The sequence below is a fragment of the Ostrea edulis genome, chromosome 6 (assembly GCF_947568905.1).
Source record: "Ostrea edulis chromosome 6, xbOstEdul1.1, whole genome shotgun sequence".
NCBI classification, from domain to species: Eukaryota; Metazoa; Mollusca; class Bivalvia; order Ostreida; family Ostreidae; genus Ostrea; species Ostrea edulis.
Window position 1 is genome coordinate 73,558,398 of NC_079169.1, and position 27,128 is coordinate 73,585,525.

Genomic DNA, 27,128 nt, shown 5'->3' on the forward strand with positions numbered 1-27,128 from the left:
GTATTTTTAACTCGAATTTGTTTTGTGTGCGGTGTTTGTGCAGTTGCAGCAACTTGAGAAGTAATATTTTCCTTTTAATTTGATTGATATGTGTTGAAACGTATTGCGGCTTGAAAGATTTTATTATGTTTTAAAAGGAAATATTTTGTGGGTGAACTGTCAATGTATTAATAACTTTTAATATTGATAAATTACTTGGGTCCGCACAATTGCACAATCATTCACCATTAGAGGAATGGAAATAGACACAACTGAACATTATCACAATGATTCATTCTTCTAATGGTGAGGTCTTCTGCTTAATATGTATACCTAGTACCAATGCACCGTCCCATGGTATCTTTAGCGACAGGGGGAGATTTTTAAAAACAATATATTTTCAACATTTTGATCAATATTCCACTTAATTCAAATGTGCTGATTTCAAAATTAATAAGTATTTTAAAATATCTCTTTTCCCTGCATCACAAATCACAGGCAAACACGAGTACCCTCACATATTTGCATGAAGTTATTTTTCTGACTTGTGTAAATATTTGACCTCAAGTAATAATATGTTTTACGGCATGACCGTGTTTGAGGGCGAAGCAAAAAAAAAATTGGCATTAGTATCTATTTCCAAAACAGAACAAAAACAACCCGAAGTTAGCATGAGGACGGAACTGTATCAAAGCATCCTATTTTTGGATATTTGATCCGCCTATATATTGAACGCGGGAAATATAACGCAATATTGATGTAAACAGTACATTGTGACGTCATATTCAGCGTCATTATTTAGCAAATTTACAAACATAGCGTAATCTCGGCTTCTTCGTCTTTCAAATCAAACAATTACAAACAACAACAATACATCCCGTTTGCAATATTCAAAAGACAGCTAAAACTAAACGAAAATTAACCAACAAATTCAATGTGGTAAACAGGTCAGCATAGATATATTGTATATTTTTATTTAAGGAAACTCACGAACTCGTTCATTTATTTAGGGGTCATCCATAATTGTCAACCATTTTCCAAAGTGTGCAAAAAGCACACTCAGGGGGAGGGGGGTAAAAAATCTATGATTTTACCATATGCTCTTTTTTTCTCTTCTGGATTTATTTCGTATCCGCGGAGTTCGGCTTTATTTTATCGTATTTAGACCTATTGGCTATAAAAACATAAAAGTATTGGTCATGTTACAAAAGTGTAATGCCTACCAAAAAAGACGACAAGATAAGACAGACATCTTTATTTTTTTCTATAAAAACAAAGATCTATTATGTACACAAGATTTGCACTTTTATAATACATTATATCATTCATATATAACAAGAAATAGGGGTACCAATATTAAAGAACTCATTGTTTCAACAAAATTGCTCATAAACTTGATTGTCGATCTTCTTGTTGGGAATTTGAAAATGGTTGATGTACACTTTTTGAGGGGGTAGGGGGGGGGGGGGGTGTCTCAAAAAGTGTGCTTTATGCACACTTTGGAAAATGGTTGACAATTATGGATGACCCTTTAGTCGTATTACTTTTCTTTTTATTTGATGATTGGCTAAAAACTGTAACAACAATAATTACTGTAGAAGCATTTAAATTCGTGGGTGTCAATTTTCGTGGATTGCTGAATTTTTATGGGTTCGTGGGGACGTAATTTCGTGGATTTATAAGAAAGATAACTCTGAAATGTTTGCTTTTGTCTTTATTCGTTGAGGATGTAAATTCGTGGGTGAGGGGTACCCACAAATTCCATGAAAATTGAGTCACCACGAATTCTAATGATTCCACAGTATTCCGTTCATTGTTAACAAACTGAGTGTTTGAATTACAAATCGCACCTCTGTCTTGTATTTTTGCCATTCAAGATCAAAACACGAATATCTGTAGAAGCAACTAATGAACAAAACAATATGGCGGCGCCCATATGGATCACAAAATTTTCAGTGAACGTTTGTAGAGATTATCTCAATTCCTTTGCTGATTTTCTCATTTTTTCCTATACATACGTGTTACCTTTAGAGCCTTTCTTCCCGTCCGAGCTTTGCTCGGTATAATTTTTTGCAAATGATAGATAGTAATTTAATTTAGGCTGTGAGAGGGCATTGCCCTCTATAATAACTAATGAGATACGTATCCTTTATGATACTGGGTGAACTGTGTAACAAATTGTATTAAAGAATTTGCCAAAATTTTGAATAAAGGTATAAAAGAAAATTCTGTATGCAAGTTTCGAGATTTGTCAGAGTTATTTCCCTTTGGAGATCTCTCATACACAGTAAAGCGTGATACAATTTGTTTACATTCGGGAGTGGAACAAATATCCTTCACTGTACATAAGTGAATGTGCTTGTATGCAGTTCCATCACCAAAATTTTACTGATACACAAACTAAGTAAATGATAAGTATTCATGGAGTAATCAAATACATGGAATTCTTATTATGTCAATGTTATTTCGTTTCTCATAAGTGTCCTATCTAAAGCATTATTTGCCATGAATATGACATTGTTTTTATGTTTCCTCTTTAATAAAACATTTCTTCGATTTTTGAAAGTTGTTTCTTATTTTGACATGTATAGCAATAGATATCATATTTATTGCATTTCACGAAGAATGGCTAATTTTGGATTTGCAAACTTTGGGGATGATGATGAAAATGAAGAAGAAGCAGAGTTCAGTTTTCAGGTAACTTAATGAATCTTGAACACTATATTTATTAATTAACTTCTCGAAAACTATGTTGCAAAAAAATATTTTATCGTTGCAACCCGTCAATGTTTTCCTAATTTCATAATGGTATCATTTTGAATATTTCTCTTTTTTGATGAAAAAGTAAAATTCAGAGCATGTACATTATTTAAAGCACTTAGTAGTTTTATTTTGCATTTCGCTCTCAGGTAAGCATTCAGGATCTATTGAGGTCAAATGTTACAAAGATGGTACCTGGGTTTGTACATGTATAATTGATTCTGTAATTATTTGTATGAACAGGCTCGAGCACAAAGAGATGGTCTGATCTTTCTGATTGACTGCTCGAAGTCCATGTTTGACAAAGAAGATGTTGACAACGAAGAGGAGGAGTCCCATTTTGAACTCTGTCTAAGGGTATGCCGTTGATAAAATCTATGAAAAAGCTGGCTGTATTTTGGTACTATGTCAAAATTCTAAATATATAGTATACTTTTAAAATGGTGTGAACATAATTACATAACTAGAATAAGTAACTAGCAGTGTATTCCATTTTGTGTGATTTATGCTCTGCTGTCAAGATTACCTGGGAGTTTACCTGTGTACGTGCAACACAATGATTCGCAAGGCGATGATTTCTTGTATAATTTGTCACTTTGTTCACATTTGGCATCTCAAAAAATAAAATATTTTTAATGGACTTTTTATCAAATGAAGTTAGGGATAAGGTTTGAAATTCTTATTCATTACCTTAGGATACGAGGTTTTGGTCAAACCCCGCATGTGGGTAAACTTGTTACCTGTGGCAGATATCATCGTTAATGAACTGTTTCTTTCTTAGATATTAAAACATGTTAATATGGATCTTTTCCACAGATGATCTTAGATAAAGTTATGCAATTTATAAGATAGGCTAGCACAATTAAAAAAAAATCAGTTAATTGTACCTGTTAGCTCCTCTTATTGGGCCATGTTTACAGCTGTGCAAAGGTACATATATCGGCAATTAACTTTATCTTATTGACAATAAGCAATTTTTGAGTTGTTAAATTGTTGTCTTCCTTTGTTGAATTCTTTTATGCTGTAAAACACAAAATATGTGTGTACAAATGTTGATATAATTTGCTTAAAACTGCTTTGTAATGTTCTGAACTGCAGGGGAACACAAATTTATGAGTATTCGGGAAATAAAATATTTCATTGATTTTCAAAATGGTAATTTAAAAACTAATCAATCCTGTCAAATTGGAAATGAATGATAATTTCAAATTTGATTAAATAGCACTATTTTATACAAAATCTTTTAAATGCCATTTTGATATGTGCCACTGTCCTATACGTATTGGGAAAGGCAACCCAAATATTTTTACATAATAAATGATAAGATTAATTATATGATAAAGATTTGTCATATTATTCTGTTGATACAAGGCCTAGATAAGCCTCAGTACTAATTTTAAAACATTAAAAATTGAAATTCCCGCCATCTATAGAGGCTGCCATGAAGCGGAACTCTTTTGTATTCAAGACCACAAAAATCAATAATTTTGACGTCACACTGTCTATTCCGGTTTTGATGAGATTTTAAGATCATCAAAGATGTGCATGTGGTAGATTTTAAGAATACATTGTAAATAGGTGGATGCCTTCTTGTCAAGCAGTTAATTACACTAATGCGAAGGGGAGATGTGAAAAAAGTTTTTTCCCCCAAAAATTCCTGACCCAACAAGGTTATTTGAAAAGAAAATACTACATATGTAAACTTGATCCATCATTTGCGTAATGACAAGTTGAGGTTTGAGACATGTACATGTATGAAGAAACGAGTACTATCTGCCTGGTCTGCGACTCAACTGAACGTCTTCTTTTCTTAAATTCCTCTTGCGAAAGAACGGGCTCAATGACTTGTCATGTTTACAGTGCTGCTGATGAAATAAACTGGAACCAACGGTGTGACGTAATAAATTAAACTTCAATGGCCGCTCTCTTAGCAGTGGGTAATTTGAAATATAAGATAGATTAATATTGATTTAATTGTTAAGCAGGATTTTTGTTGTTAAAGACTGTCATTTACGATATCGGTAAGTAATACTTTATTCATAAAGGCAACAATATGGTTAGGGTTGCCTTTCCCTTTAACTATATATATAACATGTTGTCTTTAAAAAGCTATCCTACATGTTGTACAAGGTGTTCAAGTGTTCAAAGCAATACTGATTGTCCCTCCATCACAGAGGAGCTGATATCTCAAGAATTGTGTATTTGAATGTACATATTGTTTTAAATATAATATACAGTGTATGTACTTGGACCATTTTGATTTATTTTATTTATTTGTTTTCTCAGTGTGCCAAGACAACTTTACAAAACAAGATCATCAGCAGTGACAAAGACCTTGTTGGGATCATCTTCTTTGGAACTGTAATTATAATTTGTATTCCTATTTTATGTATGTGCATGTGTGTGCTTTATCATGCTGATTTCCAGGATTACTTTGTTGAACTTTGTATTTGCTTTTTGTAGGGAAAGTCTCAGAATCCTAGTGATTTTAAACACATTTATGTGTACCAGGTAAGTATTACCACACAGTGATTCATATTGATTTCATGGTAATGCAGAGTTTCAGTGAATTGTGAATTGAATAGTTTCCATGGATTGTTATTTTGTATAGGGATTGGAACAGCCTGGAGCAGACCGCATTTTAGAGCTGGAGAACATGCTGGAAGGTAATGAAAATACGTCTTAAGTTACTTTCAAGACAAATCTTATTCAACCCATTGTGCTATACTGAAAAATATCTCGTGAGAAATTTGTAAGACTGTCAAAATTACTTGATACATGTATGTAAACCATAATACTGTATTTTTCATGTACTGTAAGTCCTACTAATTAGTCCCCCACCAGTAGAGCTGAAGGGGACTACTATTCTGTTCTTCTGTCTGTCACAACTTAGTTTTCTAGACTTTTTAGCTTTTCTGGTCAAAATATGTCGTCTTTGGCGTAAACTTTTTATTTTCATCTTCTTCTCCAGAACCACTGGGCCAATTTCAACCAAACTTCACTTTGTCAGTCTGTTGCTACATGGATCCTTGCACGGTGCAAGTGATTTCTATTTTTCAGTGTTAGTTTATTGTTTTTGGTATAAATGAAGACTCCTGTTCAGTGTAGTTTTGTCTTCTTATATTAGAATATAAGAAATGAAGCTTCGCTGATTATAAAGCGTAAACTGCACCAAGTTACAGTATATTGTATACATGTAACATAGGTCAAAATCAGTTTCATTCCTTGAAGGGGCTAAAACACGATTTGAGCTGAAAATTTTCGAATTTTATTTTTCCATTTTTATTGTACAGAATACTGGAGGCTGAGGATACGAATAGAGAGTTGTTTGATGTGACAAGAAAGACGTCTGTTTGCAGATGATCCTTGACATGAATATCAAAATTAAAGAAAATATAAAAAGCATAGAATTGAAATTTCAAGAAGACTGCAGACAGAATTATGAATTGACTTTGGACTGGTGTGGGACAATGGACATATATTGCTATGCAATACTTAAAGAATTCTTGTTATTTCTAGTAATATGCATTTCTTGAGGAAGGAAAATTAATTTGAAATAACTGGATTCCCTGTAACATTGTTTATATTACCCGAGTTATGTGTCGCCTGCAAAGCATGGCTAACACCAAGGGATGACTAACATGAAGCAGCATTCTGGCTGGATGGGGACACTTTTACAACACCTGCAGGAAACATGCTTGTTCTTTGGGACACACTATTATTGTTACATAGTACTAGAATCGGGGAAACAAGTACATATACTAAAATATATCCTGAATGATGATGTAGAAGCTTGAAGATTATAAATTTGTTATTGACCATATAAAAACTCAAAAGTTCCATTTCCTGGTTTTCAAACAGAAAAACTACAGAACAATATTTTCCAATTGTAGATGGAATGAAAACCTTTGACAAAGACTTTGGACACAGCACAGCATATTCTCTAAATGATGCATTATGGACATGCCAAAATATGTTTGCAAACAGGTCAGTTTTGCAGATTCTGCATTTATTGTGAAAAATCAATTTCAGATATTGTTCTTGTATGCAGAAGAATTGTTTACTGCTAAACCATCCAATGAAAGGAATTTTTTAGCTTGCCGGGACAAATGCACGGAGAGGTCATGACCCTGGTGTCAGTGGCAGCGTCACACTTTTAGAAAAACATGAAAAAAAAACTTTTACCTTTTGAAATATCTTTTGAACCAAAGAGGATAGGGCTTTGATAATTCACATGTAGATGCCTCGTGAACAGGCCTTTCATTTGGTACCATGACTTGGGACCTATTGATCTTTAGTTTACATACTTTTCAAAAACTTTAACCTTGGTATATACATGTAATTTGAACCAAAGGGGATAGGGCTTTGATATTGTACATATAGATTCCTCATGATCAGACCTTTCTTTTGATACTGAGTCATTTGACCGTATGACCTTGGACTTTGACTTACTTTTCAAAAACTTTAACGTTGGCTCTATCTTTTGAACTGAGGAAAATGGGGGCTTTCTTAAAGATTCCTCATGACCAGGATTTTAATTTGGTACGAAGACTTTAGACCTACTAAAAACATTAATATTTTTTTAAGCAAGGGGGATAGGATAAGTAGAGTAATGTTTCCCGGCAATCTATTTTGTCTTCTGACAATTCTTCTTTTCATCATCAGTGTGTTTTATCATTAGTGCTAGAAGTCCCCTTTTAAGATATTTTCATTTATATAAATGTATGTTTTATTTACCAGTGATTTATTTGTAGCTGTCACATGAATAGGAGAAGAAACATGGATACCAATTTTTGAATTTGTAAATCTCATTACAGCCCTCAGAAGGTGTCCTACAAACGCATCATGCTGTTTACCAATAATGACAATCCCCATGCTGGTTCCCCTCAGCTGCAGGTGAGCAAGCCCTCATTAAAAGTTTCATGTTGGTAAGTCTCCATTTAAAGCTAAAGTTGACATGGAATCCCTCCTCGATTTTGAGCTTCAGGTAGGCAAGCCTCCAGTTGAGGTTCAGGTAGGCAAGCTTCCAGTTGAGGTTCAGGTAGGTAAGCCTCCAGTTGAGGTTCAGGTAGGCAAGCTTCCAGTTGAGATTCAGGTAGACAAGCTTCCAGTTGAGGTTCAGGTAGACAAGCTTCCAGTTGAGGTTCAGGTAGGCAAGCTTCCAGTTGAGGTTCAGGTAGGTAAGCCTTCAGTTGAGGTTCAGGTAGGCAAGCTTCCAGTTGAGATTCAGGTAGGCAAGCTTCCAGTTGAGGTTCAGGTAGGCAAGCTTCCAGTTGAGGTTCAGGTAGGCAAGCTTCCAGTTGAGGTTCAGGTAGGTAAGCCTCCAGTTGAGGTTCAGGTAGGCAAGCCTAGATTCTGAGCTTCAGGTAGGCAAGCCTCCAGTTGAGGTTCAGGTAGGCAAGCCTCTAGTTGAGCTTCAGGAAGGCAAGCTTCAATTGAAAGCCTCAGATAGGCAAGCACCCCTCCCTATTTAAAGCTTTGGATTTGGATTTCTTGAAAAAAGTTCAAACTTAAGTTTCAGTTCATTTTATTCTAGCAGTCAAAATTTGAGTAAAATCTCTGACTTAAGTCTAAGTTTTGACTTAAGTTTTTCCCCTAAGGAAATCTAGACCTGATAGGCAAGCCTTAATGTTCCACTCTATATACTGTATATTTGTATTATCTACGTATGCTGTGAATATCATTTCAATCCCTTCATTCATAATGTAGTTATTGATGTTTTGGTATTAGTAGGGACTGTGAAATATCTGTCTGTCTGATTTTATAAGGGGGTTAACTCTTTCATGTCCATAACTTCCAACAGTAACAAAAAACTTCATATAATTTGGATATATTTTTATCGATGGTCATTTATACTAACAATATGGATATATCTTTATCAGTGGTCCTTATACTAAGATTTTGCCAAGTATGAGAAAAATTCATTGAGAAATGATTTTCATGACCTCGTCCTGCTTATCCTTTACAAATTTCTCTTACAATTTCATATGTGATCATTTTTCAGCGACAAGCGAAGACAAAGGCGAGTGATTTGAATGAGACGGGAATAGACCTGGAATTGATGCATCTGCAGAAACCAAATGAAAGCTTTGATGTCAACAAATTTTACAAGGTTACCATTTATTCATTTTCAGAGAACTTCAAGTATGATTTTTATGACCTTCAAATTTCTCTCTAATTTGAAATTCCTCTAATACTGTAGTTGTCTAAGATAGGGCTGGGACGATTCAGGGTTAGCTCGATTCGGTTCGGTTTTGATTCAGAACAGCATGGTATGGTTCGGTTATTTTCAATTCGGTTCGTGTTTGGTCCAATTTATCTAATGACAGCACAAAAATTAACAATTTTAATGAGTAACATATTCGATTTGATTTTATTCAAGTTATATACATGTAACTATATGTCATCATTTGTAAACATCATATCTATTTACAATGAAATTCTATAACTTAGATAGAAAAAAGAAAACACTGACAGTCAATTCAAATTTGTTATATTTATGTGCTGCATAAGTTTTGGATTATTAAACAAATCTACAGTACATGACACGAGTTTTATGTGTGTTCCACGCAACGCGGTGGAACAAATTTGCCCCAAACACGGTGGACCTTTAAAATTGTCGGCACCTTTGAAGTCCTATTTTTTCCTCGCGAGCTAGACATTGAAGTGCACAGAGGATCTCCGTGGATGCCACCGCGCATCTCCCTGGATGTCACCTGTACCTCCGTTGATGCCACCGTGTACCTCCGGGTGATAAAACAAAGAAATAATTTCCGAAATGATTCACCCAAAAAGCCTTTTATCTTAGCCAGCATGCATGCCCCCCACCCCATTAATTATTTAGAAATTAGCTATCAATCATTCAATTCTTGTAATTGTTGTTTAATGATACGTTGGTTTTTTGGGTACATATCCGTATGTAGACTTCCCTGCAGACGTTCACACCTTTTTATGAAACGCCCAAATTCTCGACATCCTGTATATAAACACCTGTGTTTTCCCCACCACTCGTTGGTACATTGTTTCACGGCACGTGCAGCACAATTTCACCAAATAAAAGAAGGGTCATGAACCACGACAATCACATGCCAGTAATTTCAATTTGATAAATAGCAGTTCAAAGAAATGTGTACCATAAGCAATAGTTTATTTTTATCGTAAGGTTTTCATTGTAATTTGGAGTAGGTGATTAGGGTCTGCTATATACATGTTTACTTTGGAGATGAATTTCATTATGTACTCAACTGTGATGCAATGTGAGCAAAGAATAAAATTTTTATCACCTAAACAAATAAAAATAAAAAATGTCTTTACTTTTAAACAAACCCTCAGAAAACTCCGTACTTTCATTAAGAACATAATAAAATAAAATGTGCTCTCCTATCTAGAATGCCCATTCTTTACACTAATAATAACACGTTTTTTTTTTCTAACTTGATAAATACTTTATTACACGCATGTATTATTTACTAAATGTATATATAATAGCTTTTTGTCTTTATATTTTTGTATCCAATAAATTGAATTGAGTACATGTAGTCTTGAAATATCACAAAGTATACAGTTGACAACGATTGAAATAAAAATGCAGACGTTTTCTCGTTTATTCAGTGACTCACGAACATGCGCGTCTTCTGAATGAAAGTTGTAAAACAAACGTACTACTGTAGGTTTTGGTCAGTTATAACATATTACAGGGGTAAAATTCACCTCATCTCCGCTAGCCATGGGTTTTGGGTCAACTGTGTCTTCATGGACGAATAATCTTGGCCAAAAGATGGGGGGAAAATGCATAGATAATCCACTTACATTGTACATAAACACATTATGAAGGTTAAATCGAAGAATTATCCAGTAAATCCAATGATGTTGTAGAATATATAGCATGTATTTATTTTATTTTTGACTGAGAGGGAGATAGACGGTTAAGCATGTAACATCGTTTTAGAAGGGGGGGGGGGGGGGGGGGGGGGGGGGACTCATTCATTAGTCCTAACCCGGACCAGCTGAAAAATTTAACATGTAAAGAAAACAATATGGGAAATAAAAAAACATCAGAATGAAAGGGGATGGATAATTAATCAGAAAGAAATTGTACTTTAAGATTTATACTGAACTTATTAAACTTCCCGTATCTGCATACATTCATGAATATTATAATCAATGATTACCAATGCTCTCTCTCTCTCTCTCTCTCTGTTGCTTTCATTATCTAATGCATCTAAATTTTAAAATGATTTCATATAGCAATTAAAGATTTTAATAATCGATAGCGTATATGAATAAAAGCAAATAATCGTTAAATCATTTCTGTTTATATTGATATTAGTCTTTTTTTCATGAACTAGTTGCATTTGACACCGAAGATTTACACCCTTAAATATTGATTACAAGCATGTTGAATCGGAGAGGGTGTAATTTGGAAAGCTTGAAAATTAAGGATTTAGCCTTGTAGCTTGTAGCGACCTACCCACTGCATGATTTAAGAAATTGAAGTCGGAAGGGGGAATTGAGACAGTTTCAGACTTCTACACCCCCCCCCCCCCCCCCAACCCACCCACACACACATGTACACAATTTCAGGTTTTCATAATAGGACAATTTAAGCACCATTTTTGTTGTTATCTTATTGTTTGTCAAGAATTTTACACAACTTAAACGGCAACATACCCCTTCTGATACATTGAGAAAAATATAAGTAATGTTAGCATGGGGCTCTATAAAGTTCAATCTGCAGTTTGGTCATACTTCGTCATTCAATAATTCATTTAAAATATAAAAAAATCTTTGTCGGGTTAGCGGTACTATGATGTATGACAGTAACAATGACCTGTGTATAACTTGTACATTCCATGCAAATTCGAAGGTCTTTTGCCTCAGTAGAACAATGGGGGTCAGCTAATCCGTGTATTTGAAATTAACAGAAGTGCTTGGCTTCTTGCGGAAAATATGAAACATATTGGGTCCGCGCATCTGATATCGCGCCGACCCAATATATTTCACACTTTTCATAAGAAGTCAAAACCCAAACTAGCTAATCGTAATTTAGTTATACTGTGACAAAGACCCTAGGAATTTGCATGGTATATACCTATTATACAAAAATCATTGCATTATCCAGACACTCCTGATGAACATTTTTTTTTTTAATGAAAACCTCTATCAAAGTACATTGAACATAAGTCTCGGTCAAATGTAATTAACTCGGGATTTTATAAATAAATCATTCGATGGTTTGTATTTTTGCTTCTATTAATTATGTAATAAATTAATTCCAATTTGTTAATTATCGACAATGCTCTAATTTCTATATTGGATCAAGTTATATTTGTCAAGATGCATATTAACACAATATGATGGAAGTAATTATGTTAAACAGTGCATTTGTCAGAGAGAGAGAGAGAGAGAGAGAGAGAGCGAGAGCACATCCGTAATTATTAAATATCCCTATTACATGTTGTACATGTATGCTTTTTCATTTACTGAATATACTAATTCGCATTCAAAACAGGAATTGCCTGCAAGTACGCATTATTTAAACATAGAATTTAAGAATATTTTAATGAAGAAAGAAGACCAAAAGAAAAAATTTCAAAACCAGATTTTCTCAAAAACATAATATATTGTGTTTGGTATCGTTGGAATTGGCTCAAAATGCTGAAAAACAATATAAGTATCAGGGGGGAAGATATTGACATTTTTTCTTTTCTTAAAATTCCACCCTTATCATGATTATTTGGCCTGTGGCACATTTTCACATCTCCCGCAAGGCGCCCGTGGCCAGAACAAAACTCCCAGAAGCTGTGTGTATTCGCAAATAACACACACCGTGGAACACGGAGGACACGGTGTATCTCCGTGGATTTTCCACGGTGGGGTGTATAAAACTCGTGTCGTGTACTGTATATTGGATCTAAAATGTATATGATATTGTTTTCATTGATATGTAAAAATTCAACAATTCTATCAATTGAGAGTCTTTGAAAATCGTTTCTTTATTGATTTACTTCTCTCATATTAACCAGGTTAGGAACACTTCCCCTATAACGAGATATTCTCGCTAAAACGCGATTATCTGTCTTTAGCGAGAAATAAATTCCATAAACAGGTGTTTTGGCGTCTTTATTGAAAATAGTGGCAAATCCCGTGCAACGCTGAATAAGTGCGACACACACTCAACATGATGCAAATTGATTCTATGAAATTGACAACATAGTCACGAAAATTTCATATCAATGTTGCTGCGTAAGAGGGAAGCAGTCTGAAATCCAATACACATCGTGAGTGTTTTTGTTTTGATTAATATATTTGCAGAAGTATCAGACATTTTAGCACTTTTTCTTCTTTTCACGTGAAACACGAAGAGATGTACTCCACGGGTGTTTTTCTCGGTTGTACAGGATATATTTACTCTTGCTAGAGAGGGATAATCACGTTTTAGCGAGAATATCTCGCTATAGGGGAAGTGTTCCCAACCTGTTAACTGTCAAATCTGTCATTACCTACGATGTTGATTTCACTCCACCACTGACAGAAATGCTAAATGTCATGTAAAGATAAACTGCAATGATCTTACGAACCATATTCTGTTGGTATCTGAGTGGTGAAAATGCTAACTCTTAACACAGTAGTGCAGGGCTTGAAGCTAACTTTTTATGTCACCAGTCCAGCCGGACTGATGGGGTATAATTTCAACCAGTCCGCAGAAAAATTTACCAGTCCAACAGTTTTCCAGAAATAATTAAACATATTTTGTTAATGTTATTAAAATGAAATTTAACTCAATATGCCTCAGACAATATTGTAACATTTAAATGTGGGATTTATATTTACGAACCAGATTCGTCTAACATTTACAGATCGAAGAATGCCAAATGTGTGTATAAAATTTCCTAAGTATATTTTCCAAAATGATGCTTTAGAAAATTAACCAGTCCCATCGGACTGACTAAAACAAATGTATGTCAGTCCGCCAGACTTTTAACCAGTCACAGACTGACGGGCATATGTTAATTTCGAGCCCTGTAGTGATTTAAATCTCTGTTGCATAAAAAACCACATGTTCTGCACATCACTCAGATGCCATATTTGTTGTTTTGGTGTATGTAAAATCTAAACCGATCTGAAATCCGGAATTTGTAATTGGTGCATCGAATCGAATGGTATGAATCCCGGTGCACCGAAATTTTTGGTGCACCACACAGCCCTAGTCTAAGAACACCTTTAACATCATATCGTTGTATTAGATTAAAATAAATAATGCTTATTAACATCAACAGCTGTTTTCTGACATTTGGAGACATCTTTGCAATGAAGTGGGATAATTAAGATCTTTGGCTTACTAGACTTACATCGTTGTCAAGATTTAGTACATTTTTAAGTTAGATTTTTTGTAAAAGATAAACATGTATACGTGTAACAGTATGTAACAATATACATGTATACGTGTAACAGTATGTAACAATATACATGTATACGTGTAACAGATGTAACAATATACATGTATAATGCCAGGATAATGTTCTCTTGTAGGATTTACTGTACACTGCTGATGATGATGTCACAGAAATGGCAGATCCAGCAGAAAGACTAGAAGAACTGTTAACCAGGTAGTCCAGATTGTTCTTTCATGTTAATGTAAAGCTACAGAACAAGATATGCCTGTAAAACACATATGGGGGGGGGGGGGTGAATTAAGAGCAAGGACTTAGGTAATATTTTGACCTGAGACTGGTATAATCAATCTGCACATGAAAGTTTGTGACTTATTGGTCGGACACAATTGCAATATGTATACAGAAAAAAGGGCCAATGGCCTGTGGCCTGAAAATCAGTTGAGGTTATCTCCTGGCTTTGATCAACCTGCATATGAAATTTGAAGACCCATGAATAAGGGGGTACTCAAGTTTTGATTAATATACATGTATTACAACTATTTTAATGGCTTGGAATATTCCGTCAAAAATGAAAGTAAAGTGTAAGTATAGAAAAATTTCATTTTGAAAATACATGAAGTTATATGAACAGCAGGGAGTTTGGAGAGAAAAAAGCTCAAGATAGATGATAGTGGAAATTTCTAGTCCTTGCCCTACGTGCCTATGGGTGCAGCAAGACTAAGTAGGTGCAGCAAGACTAAGTAGGTACTACCATAGGTAGAAAGTAGGATTAAAAGTGATTAGAAATAAATGGAATGATAGCATTGTTGATTTGTTGACAGAGTGCGCTCAAAAGACCACAAAAAGAGAGCTCTGAGGAGAATCCCGCTATCTCTTGGACCGGGACTGGAGTTAGGGGTAGGCGTGTAAGTGAACTTGTTTCTTTTCAAACAGCTACAGTGTCTGTAATTATGATAAGGGCCTGATTTGGCCCCTAAAAATATGATAAAATTTGTGCAAAATTGAAATATTTATTTATTTTCTTAACTTTTAAATTGTTGTGTGGCAAAACCAAATCTTTAAGACCAGGTTTTTACCATTTCATCTGATGTCAGAAATTATGCATTTTATCATCTGCCATAATTTTTTTTTTTTTAAATTCACTTGGTGTTTACTTGGTATTTTTTATTTCAAAAACATGGAGCACATTGGAGAACATGATTAATTTTTTTTTTTCATGAGGGGCCTGTCTTTGAGAGACAGGTCTATTATTAGCAATATGAATAAAGTTCTCTAATAGTTGATGGTGAGGAAAGTGCACAACAAAATAATGAAAAATCATGCATCATTTATGATATCAGTTAAAAGTGTTTGACATTATATGCATATTGTGTAAATCACTCTAATGATTCTTTTTTAAGTACTGTTTTTCTGACTTGCAGCTACACTCTAGTTCGTCCTTGTTACAAACCATCAGCTGTAAAGTTATCCAGGAATACCAATGAGGAACTCAAAACTCACTCAAAGACATACTTAAGGGTGAGTTCTTAAAACATCTCACTCAAAGACATACTTAAGGGTGAGTTCTTAAAACATCTCACTCAAAGACATACTTAAGGGTGAGTTCTTAAAACATCTCACTCAAAGACATACTTAAGGGTGAGTTCTTAAAACATCTCACTCAAAGACTTATTTAAGGGCGAGTTCTTAAAACATTTCACTTAAAGACATACCTAAGGGTGAGTTCTGAAAAGTTAATCTTGGGGGATTGGGGGGGGGGGGTGTTGTGTATTGGACAGGAAACATGCACTCATCTGATGTCCCGAATCAAAGTGAGAGGCGATGTAGAGTAAGACATTTGTATGTATATACGTGTTTGTACACCAGTGTACATATCACCCGTTACATTCACTCTGTTTTTCCCTTAACAGTCTTATCAACTGGAACTGACAGTTAACATCCCATAAACTCTCAACTTTTTTAATACAGTAGACTAATGACTGCATATGAACTCACTTAAACCAAAAGAACAACACAGTTTTATTATTAGAATGCAATTATATGGGATTAACCCTTTCTCTCCTGGTACTTTTTTAATAGAGGTTTTTAAAGACTAAATGACAGTATCTCTCTCTTAAATCGATTTATTATAAATCAATATGTGCCCTGATTTGAGGTAAGTGTATGACATATAATTTTGTTCATAATTTGACAGGCAACAATTTTCTATAAATCTTGTCAGAGTATTCCATGACCCTAAAGAGGACTACTGGGTCAAAGGTCAAATAAGTGCAGATTTTAAAAATGTTTTCTCTCAGAAATATATATATTTCAACCCCTCTCACTAGATTAGAATCAAAAATAAAAAATTCTAAATGTATGAGCTGATGTGCCTATTAAAATACTACAACAACATCACAAAATTCCAGGGTGGGGCCAAAATCATTATAGTGTTTACTTGTTTATTATTTGAAAGACTTCTTTAATTTTGTTGATGCTATATAAGAGTGAAATGCATATATAGGAAAAGCAGACAAGGATGTATCAAATTGTGAATGTCGCAACTCCAAGGGTTATGATTCTAGGGTGGGTCCAAAATAATCATATCGTGTTGATACAAAGTATATCATGTAAAGTCTATCATCAGTTTAGACACTTTTGGGGTCATTTGTGTTTTAAGAACACGTCTTGTTTTATGTTCCTGCTGAATATTAGAATTTAGCTTAGATATGCAGAACAGGAAAATTATTATAGATTTCATACCCCATGGAGCTAGTGATACTTTTAAATACCTGTAATAATCAGGTGACCGATATTAAAGGCCTTGAAAAATATGAGGATGTGAACTTTGACGTTTTACACTGGCATTCTTCATGAAATGCATGGAGTGTTGTAGTTCATACTCTTATGGATTTTTGTCCCCCACCGCAACGCGGAAGGGGACATAGAAATACCGGTGTCCGTCCGTCCATCCCACTTCACTTTGTGGACGCAACTCCTCAGAAACCACTCAACAGATCTTGTTCATATTTAAAATTTGTAGGATTTTTAGTCACCATGTGTAGTTGATCATATTTCGCTGCCATTTTGATTCGACAATTTGGACAGGAGTTATGGGACTTTGTTGAATTTGTACATGCTACACTATAGGAGCACTTTGTGGACGCAACTCCTCCGAAACCGCTCAGTGGATTTTGTTTATATTTTGTGGGATTGTTAATCACCATGTGTAGTTGATCATATTTTGCTACCATTTTGATTCGACAAATTTTATAGGAGTTATTGGACTTTGTTGAATTTGTACATAGTACACTATAGGAACACTTTGTGGATGCAACTCCTCCGAAACCGCTCACCGGATTTCATTCAAATTTTGTAGGATTGTTAGTCACCATATGTAGTTTATCATATTTTGTCACCATTTTGATTTGATAAATTTTACAGGAGTTATGGGACTTTTGTGCTTCAACTTTTTTTGCGGCGGTGGGGGACATGGCTACGTGTAGCAATCTTGTCAATATTGAAATTTATTTCTTATATTTACTGTCTACTTTCATTTCTGTCGGAATTCCCAGTCATTGAAATAGATGTACAGTACTATATCTATCAAGATTAATACGAACATAGTTCACAAATGCAACGCATTCATGAGAAAACGGCAATTTGTAAAGATATGAAGGCAAAACAATGGAAATGTAAGTATACAAGTTTGTACATCTGTGTGTACACACCACCATTTGTGTCCGCTTGCAGGAGAATACTTGATTATAGAATGACTTCAGTCTTCACGAAAAACTTTGTGAAGCACAGGCCCTTCGGGCCTCCCAGTATAATAATTTTGCAAGCCCGAACAATATTTTACAGGCCCAAAATCTTTTTTTTTTTTCTAATTTGATTACTTGTCATTTGCAAGGTGTTGCATGCTGATTCTACACTATAGATACATGTATGTTCTACTGTAGGAAATAGTTAGAGAACAACTGAAATCAAAAGGATTATCTTATTCTATTTTTCAACATATTAATCTCGAAGATACCAAAGCAGCTCATGTTCTACTTTGTTTTGTAAACACCACATACTAAACATTTTGTTTTCTCCAGAATTAAATCTTAGCAAAGGCCCACCCTTGGTCCAATGGGACATGAATTTTCGTTTCTCTTTTCTCCTTGTACGACCGTGTTTTTTTATTTGGATCTGATGGTTGTGATTGCGAAATACGCTCGTGAGGTCTGGAATTTCACGGATGAGCCCCTTCCCTACACTGGAAGTTAATATAAAATATAGTATGTGTATTTTTTATACATGCACATACTATATATTTACATTAACTTCCAGTGCCCTTGCCTCCCTATACTTCAGAAAAGGCAGCATGGTTGATCGTTTTTCGATGCGAATCCTGACAAAGTATGAGTCAATCTCACGCTTTATTTGTAATATATACAAAAAATACAATAAAACATTTACAGGCCCGCCGGACTCCTGGGTTAAATATTTTTAGAAGCCCGATCCCGATTTTACTGGCCTCGGGCATCAGGCCACCGGTTAACGTCGAAGACTGTGACTTTTCACAAGTTGCAGATCTTATCAACATCTATGTTTATTATTTTTTTAGGAAACCGGTGAAGTATTGATGCCGCAGGACCTTAAAAAAGCACAAACTTATGGCGGAAAGAGGATTAGTTTTGAAAGCGATGAAATTAATCAGATCAAGAACTTTGGAGAAACAGGTATGAAATCTGAATCAGCGTGAACTTTAAAGGTGAAAAAAGTGAAGATAACAAACCGTGATCAATCTCATAAATACCATAAAGAATACAAAATAGATAGTTGGGCAAACATGGACCCCTGGAAACATCAGAGGTAGGATTTGGTGTCTAGGAGGAGTAAGCATCCCCTGTTGACAGGTCACACCAACCATGAGCCGTATATCTTGATCAGGTAAAAAGAGTAATCCTTACTCAAAATATGTATGTAAAAAATGACCTAAGACATCAGACAGCATTTAACCAAATGACAGGTTGTATTTGCAAATTAGATCATTACAAATATAATTTGTGAAATGCTGACTTTAAACAAGACTTTTAGAAGCCTGTAACGTCAACCCCAGTCTAGCTCTCAGGCATACATCTTATATTTGTGTCAGTGGAAACTTACGTGTGCCATAGTTCCCAAGGACAGCAAGGCACTTCCTGTCCAGTTAACTGCTCTTATATTTCATAGTTATTCTCCTAATATGAGGACATTTGTCAATTTTGTCCTCATCCTAAATGTTAAAATTTAGAACTGAGTGGATTTACTGTATAATTTGTATACTCATCACTCCAAAGTATCAGAAATGGTTTTGGATGAATTGGAAATGGGGATAAAATTATAACACAATGGCAAACAAATCACAAGGCAGATATTTTCTGTATACAAGAAGAGACTGTGTCCAGTTTGTTGTCTTACTTATTATATTCACATATTTTGTATTTCAGGTTTTCAGCTGATGGGTTTCAAATCCTCCAGTCTTCTGAAGAAATATTACCATGTGAAACCAGCACAGTTTATATACCCTGATGAAACTGTAAGTATTTCATAAAATGCATAACTACCTTGCATAAAACAGTCAGAAATATTTTATAGGACCTTCTTTCATTTGCATTGAAGGTTTTCATATCCTCCATAAGACAAGATTAAGGTAAAAAGACACTAGATAGAATCACCATGTCTATCCTGCTGTCTGTCTGCAGCTTATATTATGTGTACGGCATGAATTTGGAACAGCAAAGTATCAAAGATCGCACATGTACATGACAGAAATGTTGCTTTTGGCCAGATTGAGTATATTTACTCTGAACAGAGGTCAGTTTCAAAAGATCAAGGTCACGGGGAACTGGCAATGTAGATGTTTGTTAGGATTTAATTAACATGGTATGAGAAAGCTTAAGGGACAGCATTTGAGTGTGCCCCATTGATGTAGTTGAAAGAAGCAGATCTGCTATTCTGTTTTTGTTTACTTTAGGAGGACTCGGATTTTCCGGTTGAGTTTCTGTTATTATTTTTAAAACCGATCTACATGTACTCTCTTGCAGAACATCACTGGCAGCACCACACTGTTCACAGCTCTGCTTAAAAAGTCAATAGAAAGGGATGTAACTCCCATCTGCAAATACATCAGTGGCAAGAATTTTCCTCCACGCTTTGTAGCCTTATTGCCACAGGTATGGATTCCATCAGGACGTGTTGAAGGTTTTCCTTGAATATTGAAATGGTAGTTGTATGAATTTATGAACATTGTATGATGCAGGAAGAAGAATTTGATGAACACAATGTCCAGATTTCACCACCAGGTTTTCATGTGATTTACCTCCCTTATGCTGATGACTTTAGGAAAGTCAAGTTTGAGGAACAGCCAAAAGGTACTTTACATGTATTTAGACAGAAATTGAAATTGTTTGCCCCCTCAATCAAAGATTTAATTTTTGGCCAGTCGATTTGCTTGTGCACATTCCTGTGGCTAAAAGGAAACTCCTAATACATGTTTGCAATTACTGTTGACCCACGTAAAACTTTTTCCTTGTTAATCATGATTAATGAACATTTAACACTAAAAGAATTTAATGTCCTGTTTCTCAGAATTTAGAAGATGCACTCTTGCATATCAACATGCAACACTTTTAATTGTATGGTATTCAGGTGACCGTTAAGCCTGTGGGCTTCTTTTTAGAATTAAATTCCAGTGTTTGTTAATGTCATTTCAGTTAAGTGGATTTTCGTTTTGACACCATAACATAGAAGTGAAGTACAAGCTCACTTTTATTGAGTCTGAAAGAAGATGGGGGTTACTGTTGAATAATTTATTATTGTGGGGTCATTTTTGTGGTTTGTAGATAAATCAGCTTGTTTGTGGGGTCTTGATTTTATGGTTGGATATGTTATAAGTGTGCTGGAATTACATCCAACCATGTGAGCTAAAAAAAAAATTTGACAGGCTGCACATTGGTGAATGGGAAGGAAAAGAATCTAGATTGATTTATTTTAATGTTGTAAGTTTTTCATTGTAAAAATGACTTGAATCATGACATTGGTTGATTTTTTTTAAAGCCAGTGCTGAACAGATAGAGAAGGCCAAGGAAGTGATAAAGAAGATGAAGTTTACATTTAACAGTGAGAGCTTTGAAAATCCGTCACTGCAGAAATACTGGAGGAACATTGAGGCCCTGGCCCTCGATAGAGATGCCCCTGAGGAAGTGGAGGATTTCACTTGTAAGTCCCCGGGGTCATTTAACTCATTAAATATTGATATTTAGTGTGTGGGGGAAGCCTATAGCACTCTGTCCATCCGTCTGTCTTAACATCTCCCGTCCAAAATTTTTCTAAGCACCATTTATTTCATTGCATGCATGAGACTGCAGTGAAGTTTTGAACAGTGTAATTTTTAGCTCACCCGAGCTGAAAGTAAGCTTTTCTGATCGTCTGTTGTCCTCCGTCCGTATGTCTGTAAATGTTTTACATTTTTTACTTCTTCTCCAGAACCACTAGGCCAATTTCAACCAAACTTGGCAAAAAGCAGATTCAAGTTTGTTAAAATCATGGCCCCCAGGGGTAGGGTGGAGCCACAATAGGGGATCAAAGTTTTACTTACAGATATTTAGGGAAAATCATTAAAAATCTTTTTCTGAAGAATCATTGGGCCAGAAAAGTTTATAGTTACATGAAAGCTTCACGACATAGTGCAGATTCAAGTTTGTTGCCTGTATTAATGATTTCTCTCTGATGATCTGCCTGTCCATCAATGTTTCTCTGTATTGGTCTGCCTGTCCATCGATGTTTCCTTTATTCAGATTCTATGATACATTGTAGTATGCTTTGGACTGCAATGTAATGTGACAGTGTGGCTAACCATTATGGTTTGTTTTATCATTATCCTGAAATGATGTAACTTTATTGTTTTTTAGCTTGCCAGGATGACTGTCCTTAGAGCTGTTGTCAGTTTAAGGAAAAAAACTTTAACCTGGGCTCTAATTTTCCAATCAACAGGGTTAGGGCTTTGATACCTCACATATAGATGCTTCATGACCAGGCCTTTCATTTTGTACCTAGGCTTTTGACCTAGTGACCTTTACTATGGACTTTGACCTACTTTTCAAAAACTTTAACCTTGGCTATATCTATTGAACAAAGGGGGATAGGGATTTGATATTTCACATATACCAGTGGATGTTTCATGACCAGGCATTTCTTTTGGTACCAAGACTTTTGACCGGTGGTGCAGTGGGGGTGGGGGGTTTAACAACATTTATTTTCCATTATTCACATACAAAGTTGATTAAGTTACTTTCATGTGCAAAGTCAAAGTAAGGTATATTCGTTGACTTCAAGAATACAAGCTTGAAAAGTTGCATTGAATCCATGTGTTAATAGAAGAATGCCCTCCTCCCCTCCCACAAATTTAAGATTTTGAAATTTGGGCAAAGTAGCTATGTGTGGCTTTGGTTTTTTTTACATGTCATGAATTTTAGACAATTGTGAAGTCAACTTCTCCTGCGGCTGGCTCCGCACGTTTAAGAATGATGCAATGTGCCTGCAGAACCACGAAAAAACATGTGATTTCACAGTGTAGTAGTATTCGTTTATCATGAAGGGAAATGCAATGGATCCTTTTGTATTCTTAGTGCCTAATGAAAAAAGAATGACAAAGAAGGCTGGAGAAGCAATTCAAAACTTTAAAGATATTGTATTTCCAAGTGGATATGAACCAGGGGCCAAAAAGAGGGTAACAACACTTTTAACATCATTTGGCTGGCATTACTGTAAAAGGAATACTGTAAAAGTGGTTATTTGCGCATAGGGGAAATTTACACTAAATATGCGGTAACTTAATAAGCGTGTAAATTTCTCCCCACGTGTATAGTTATAAATATTTGATACATATTATATTCAGTTACCACATATTTTTACCCCATATACAATGTTGGGTGTGGAAAAATGTGTACTTAACCCCCAGTGTAAATAACCACTTTAACAGTATGGTTAGAAAATTCTTGACTTGTTTGTTTCTGGGAATTTCGGAATCCTGTTTTCTGGATTGTAGAAGGCAGGGGGAGCTGCAGGGAATGCTGCAGCTAAAAAAGCCAAAGCAGCAGAATCTTCTGGGTCCATTGATGTCAAGAAAGAAGCTGAGGCAGGAAGGGTAGGTATTCTTCAAATAAGTTTTAAAAAGCGCTATGTGGCAAAATGGCAAATTTCGATTTATGTCCTTATACTGCATGCAGCAGGCATCTTTATCTATATTTCTTTCCTCATGAGGAGCAAAATACATTTGTCAATGTTAAATTACATTGTCACATCATTCAGAAAAAAGCTTCATTTAATTAAATGGCCGCATATGTAAGAATCAGGCATAGGATGAATTATTGATGTAAAGGTTACCTATGAGACATCTGTATCTTGAAATCCAGGGTCTTAAACAGAACTTTGAGATATCCAGGAGTTCAAAATATTCAAACTTGTCTTTCAATTTCATCTCAATGACTTCCCCTATGTTTGTCTGCATTTATTTGATGCATAATACATGCACTACAAGTAAAGAATCAAGTTATCTTCCGAGTCATAGATAAACTAAAATAGTAAATAGATAGCTATAAATTCAAAGCAAAATTGTTATTGTTTCTTTCAGTTATAAAACAATTTCGTTGTACATGTACATATCTGAAATACAATGTTGACTTCCAAGCTTAAATGTGATGCAGCTGTTGTTGTAGTTAAAGAATGTACAGTATATTGTATTGCATAAGAAAAAAATTATACATTCTTGAAAAAAATGTTTATTGGGTACAAAGTCTTATCTACACACAATATCTATACAATTAATGCAATACATTGTATCTTATACCACTCTGATAAAAACACAATAGTCATACAATAAAAACAGCACAATATTTTATCTAATCAAAATATCACTACACATAAAACCTGTCATTGTCACTGAAGAACTGGAGAAATCACGACACATTTCACTATTTTTGTTACTGAAGCACTGGAGAAATCACGACACATTTCACTATTTTTGTTACTGAAGCACTGGAGAAATCACGACACATTTCACTATTTTTGTTACTGGAGAAATCACGACACATTTCACTATTTTTGTTACTGAAGCACTGTAGGTCCGCTATAGCATTGTAGATTGTACTTCCTCTACTAGGACAGCACTGGATTCTCTGGAATCCTGAAAAAAGGTCTGCTGTGTTGGGTGACATCCCTGAGGCATGTTTTTGAATGATGAGAATTTTTCGTACTTCTTTTTATAGGCAACTGACCTTCTTATTGTAAAATTTAAGTTTAATTTGAAATTAATTTGTGTTTTATCTATTCTTTGTGTTAATAATATGGTGCCTATTTTAAGATGATCATTGCTTTTATGATGGTATAAATTCCTGTTCACTTTGAAAATCTTGGTGTTTTTCTGTAAAGCATGTTAATAATATAGTGCAAGATACACCAGGTAAAATTATGGCTTGGGACCTTGAAGACACTTCAACATGAAAGTGGACTATTCAAGATTTATAATGTATTCGAGATATCAGGAGTTTTTAAAAAAAACATTAATGTAGGGAATACGACCAGGATGAGCAATTGACTTTAACATAAGCTGAGTAATCGAGGAAACTCATATTCAAGATACTGATATTCACCTGTTTTTTGTTCCGAGCATTGTAAATTTAACTCTGGCTGGTAGTATGGCCCTTACATATACAGCATTTCTGCAAACTGGACTGTTTTATTACAAAAGGGGCAGATAACTCTTTATTTTACAATATGTAAAAAACCTTGGTTTTTAATTTTTTTTTATGACATTAGCAGTTACAAGTGTACTAATTTATTATCAGTGCCAAAATAGTACTCTGCATGTGTATAGCAAAACTTCATGAATGTGCAAAGTTATTCTTTTCCATATGAGTAATTGAAGAAAAACCATGTTTAAAATTAAAATTACGTCTAGATTTTATTGAGATTGATGTGGCTTTCATCATGACAAACTATGAATTTCATCACAGTTATTGTCTGTACCATCTCTGTAATTCATGAGATTCTAAAAGGGGGGGGGGGTCAGTAAAACTTTTTCAGGGTTGCTTCCCATTCATTTCACTCTCTATTAGTATGTCCTTTGTCACTGCAGTATTATTTTATAGCTGTTTAATCGGTATTTTGGAGTGACTTCCCACTTTGGCTATGATACATTATATATATCTCAGTGGTTGTGTGTGTTTACAACGTAAAATGAAAATACAGTAAAACATCTGTATCTCGATTATGGGTTATCTCGAATACCCTGCTTATGTCGGAATCAATCGTTGGTCCTGGCTGTATTCACTATGTCTGATTTTAAAAATTCTTGATATCTTGAACATGGTAATCTCAAATACTCTACTTATTATGTCAAGGTGTCTTCAAGGTCCCAAGCCTTAATTTTACATTGTTCATCTCAAACTGTAGTAAATTTTCGCTCTTTTGGATACCTAGTCTCATTACTTCACACATGGGGCTATTCACACCGATTGCTAAGTAACACCCACCATATGCGAGGTTTCCATGTCACGGTAATTAGTGTGACAGCTTGGGTATTTAGTGCAGTCTTCGAAAATGGATAAATTAATGGCTAGTTATTTGTAATCCCACCTGATATCATGGATAGTGTTTTAATGATTAACAGTTTGATAGATAAACACAAAAGATTTTCGAAGTGCACTTGACATTTGTAATCATGAAATTGATAATGTATAAAATAAGTTATGCTTTATCATTAACATGGAAAACAGAGAAACTCAGTTGAACTAAAATTAAACAATATTATGATGACAGTTGCATAAAAAAGAAGGCACAAAAGATTTCCATCTTTAAACATGTCTCCACAGAGTAAAGATGAGCTTTCACATGAAACAAAGCTTCAAGCGATTGCCGATGTAGAGAGAACAGAAAGTACATTGTACAATATTTAAAATATTGTGATTATTGCGCATTTTGTAGTGTTAAATAATTATCTTCTTAAATTCATCTTTTTTGTTTCTTACACGATAGTTTATAGGTGCTTTAACTACAATGCAATAGCTACACCCCATTCAAGAGTGGGTTGACATCGTAAGCACGAGATCTGCACAGTTATATTTTAGATAGGAATGTTTTATGAAAAGAAAAAAAGAAATCGAAATGTTTTTCTTTGAATTAGTACAATAACTTTAATTTATTACTGGGATAAAAAAATAAAAGAAGATAATGTGATTATTGTTTATCGTACAAGTGTTATGCATCAAATGAACATATAGAAATGTAGACAACATCACATAAACAAAATTAGAAGACAAATTTGGATATCTCAAAATTTTGTTGAAGACCCTTGGACTTTTTACTGTAGCTCATTTTGGGCAGATGATATGACATAATATTGAAGGAAAAGGCATCTTCATTGATGAAATGGTCGTTGGTTCAATGAATTTGTTACATGGTTCATTACTTACTATGGAACCATAGAGGGTCAGAAAAAAAATCCATATGGAGTTTATATAACAAACCCTCCACTTCCCAAACCATCTGACTAATTATGTGGTGGACCCAATGAGGAGTAAAACTTACTGTTAGTAGGAGCATTCTATATTAATGTGTCTGTGATATATCTTGTTTAACAGCTTGGGAAGTTGACAGTGGCTATTTTGAAAGAGATTGTGAAAAAGGAGGGAATCTCAACTTCTGGCACCAGGAAAGCAGATCTTATAGATGCCATCAATGACCACTTTGGATTATAACAGCATCATCATTTTGGATGTATTTTATGTTAGAGACATCAGTGTGTATGGAAACTTTCTTCTTGTATTTATCATTGTTGACATGTCAGTTTGTAAAGAAATTAGAAATGAATCCGATGTATGAGAGTTTAATAAAATGTAGCGATAACCACTAGTTCATGTATTTTCATCAATATTGTCTCTGTAAATAGTAAACAGATCTAAATATGATTTAGTCAAGGTTTTATTG

At 34.7% G+C, this 27,128-nt stretch overlaps 1 protein-coding gene across 2 annotated transcripts; it reads left to right on the plus strand.

Moving 5' to 3' along the window:
• LOC125683718 (X-ray repair cross-complementing protein 5-like) lies at positions 1–27,053 on the plus strand. 2 transcript variants are annotated; one of them, XM_048925153.2, is made up of 20 exons: positions 1–60; positions 2,571–2,676; positions 2,983–3,096; positions 5,026–5,100; positions 5,203–5,250; positions 5,351–5,405; positions 6,633–6,726; positions 7,557–7,635; positions 8,744–8,851; positions 14,272–14,348; positions 14,957–15,040; positions 15,557–15,653; positions 18,727–18,841; positions 19,592–19,680; positions 20,189–20,317; positions 20,404–20,515; positions 21,201–21,362; positions 22,772–22,872; positions 23,191–23,289; positions 26,783–27,053. In XM_048925153.2, the coding sequence occupies exons 2-20, from the start codon at positions 2,605–2,607 to the stop codon at positions 26,897–26,899; spliced, it is 1,827 nt and encodes a 608-aa protein (XP_048781110.2). In that variant the 5' UTR covers positions 1–60; positions 2,571–2,604; the 3' UTR covers positions 26,900–27,053. The 2 variants fall into 2 exon arrangements, with proteins under 2 accessions (XP_048781110.2, XP_048781111.2); XM_048925154.2 differs by having other exon boundaries at positions 3–60; positions 2,604–2,676.
• The last annotated feature ends 75 nt before the right edge of the window (positions 27,054–27,128 follow it).

Coding starts and splice junctions, on each gene's coding strand:
- LOC125683718 (XM_048925153.2), top strand. CDS start 2,605: ATGGCTAATTTTGGATTTGCAAACTTTGGGGATGATGATGAAAATGAA. Junction 15,041..15,556: donor CTGGAGTTAGGGGTAGGCGT/GTAAGTGAACTT, acceptor TCTGACTTGCAG/CTACACTCTAGTTCGTCCTT. Junction 15,654..18,726: donor ACTCAAAGACATACTTAAGG/GTGAGTTCTTAA, acceptor TTATTTTTTTAG/GAAACCGGTGAAGTATTGAT.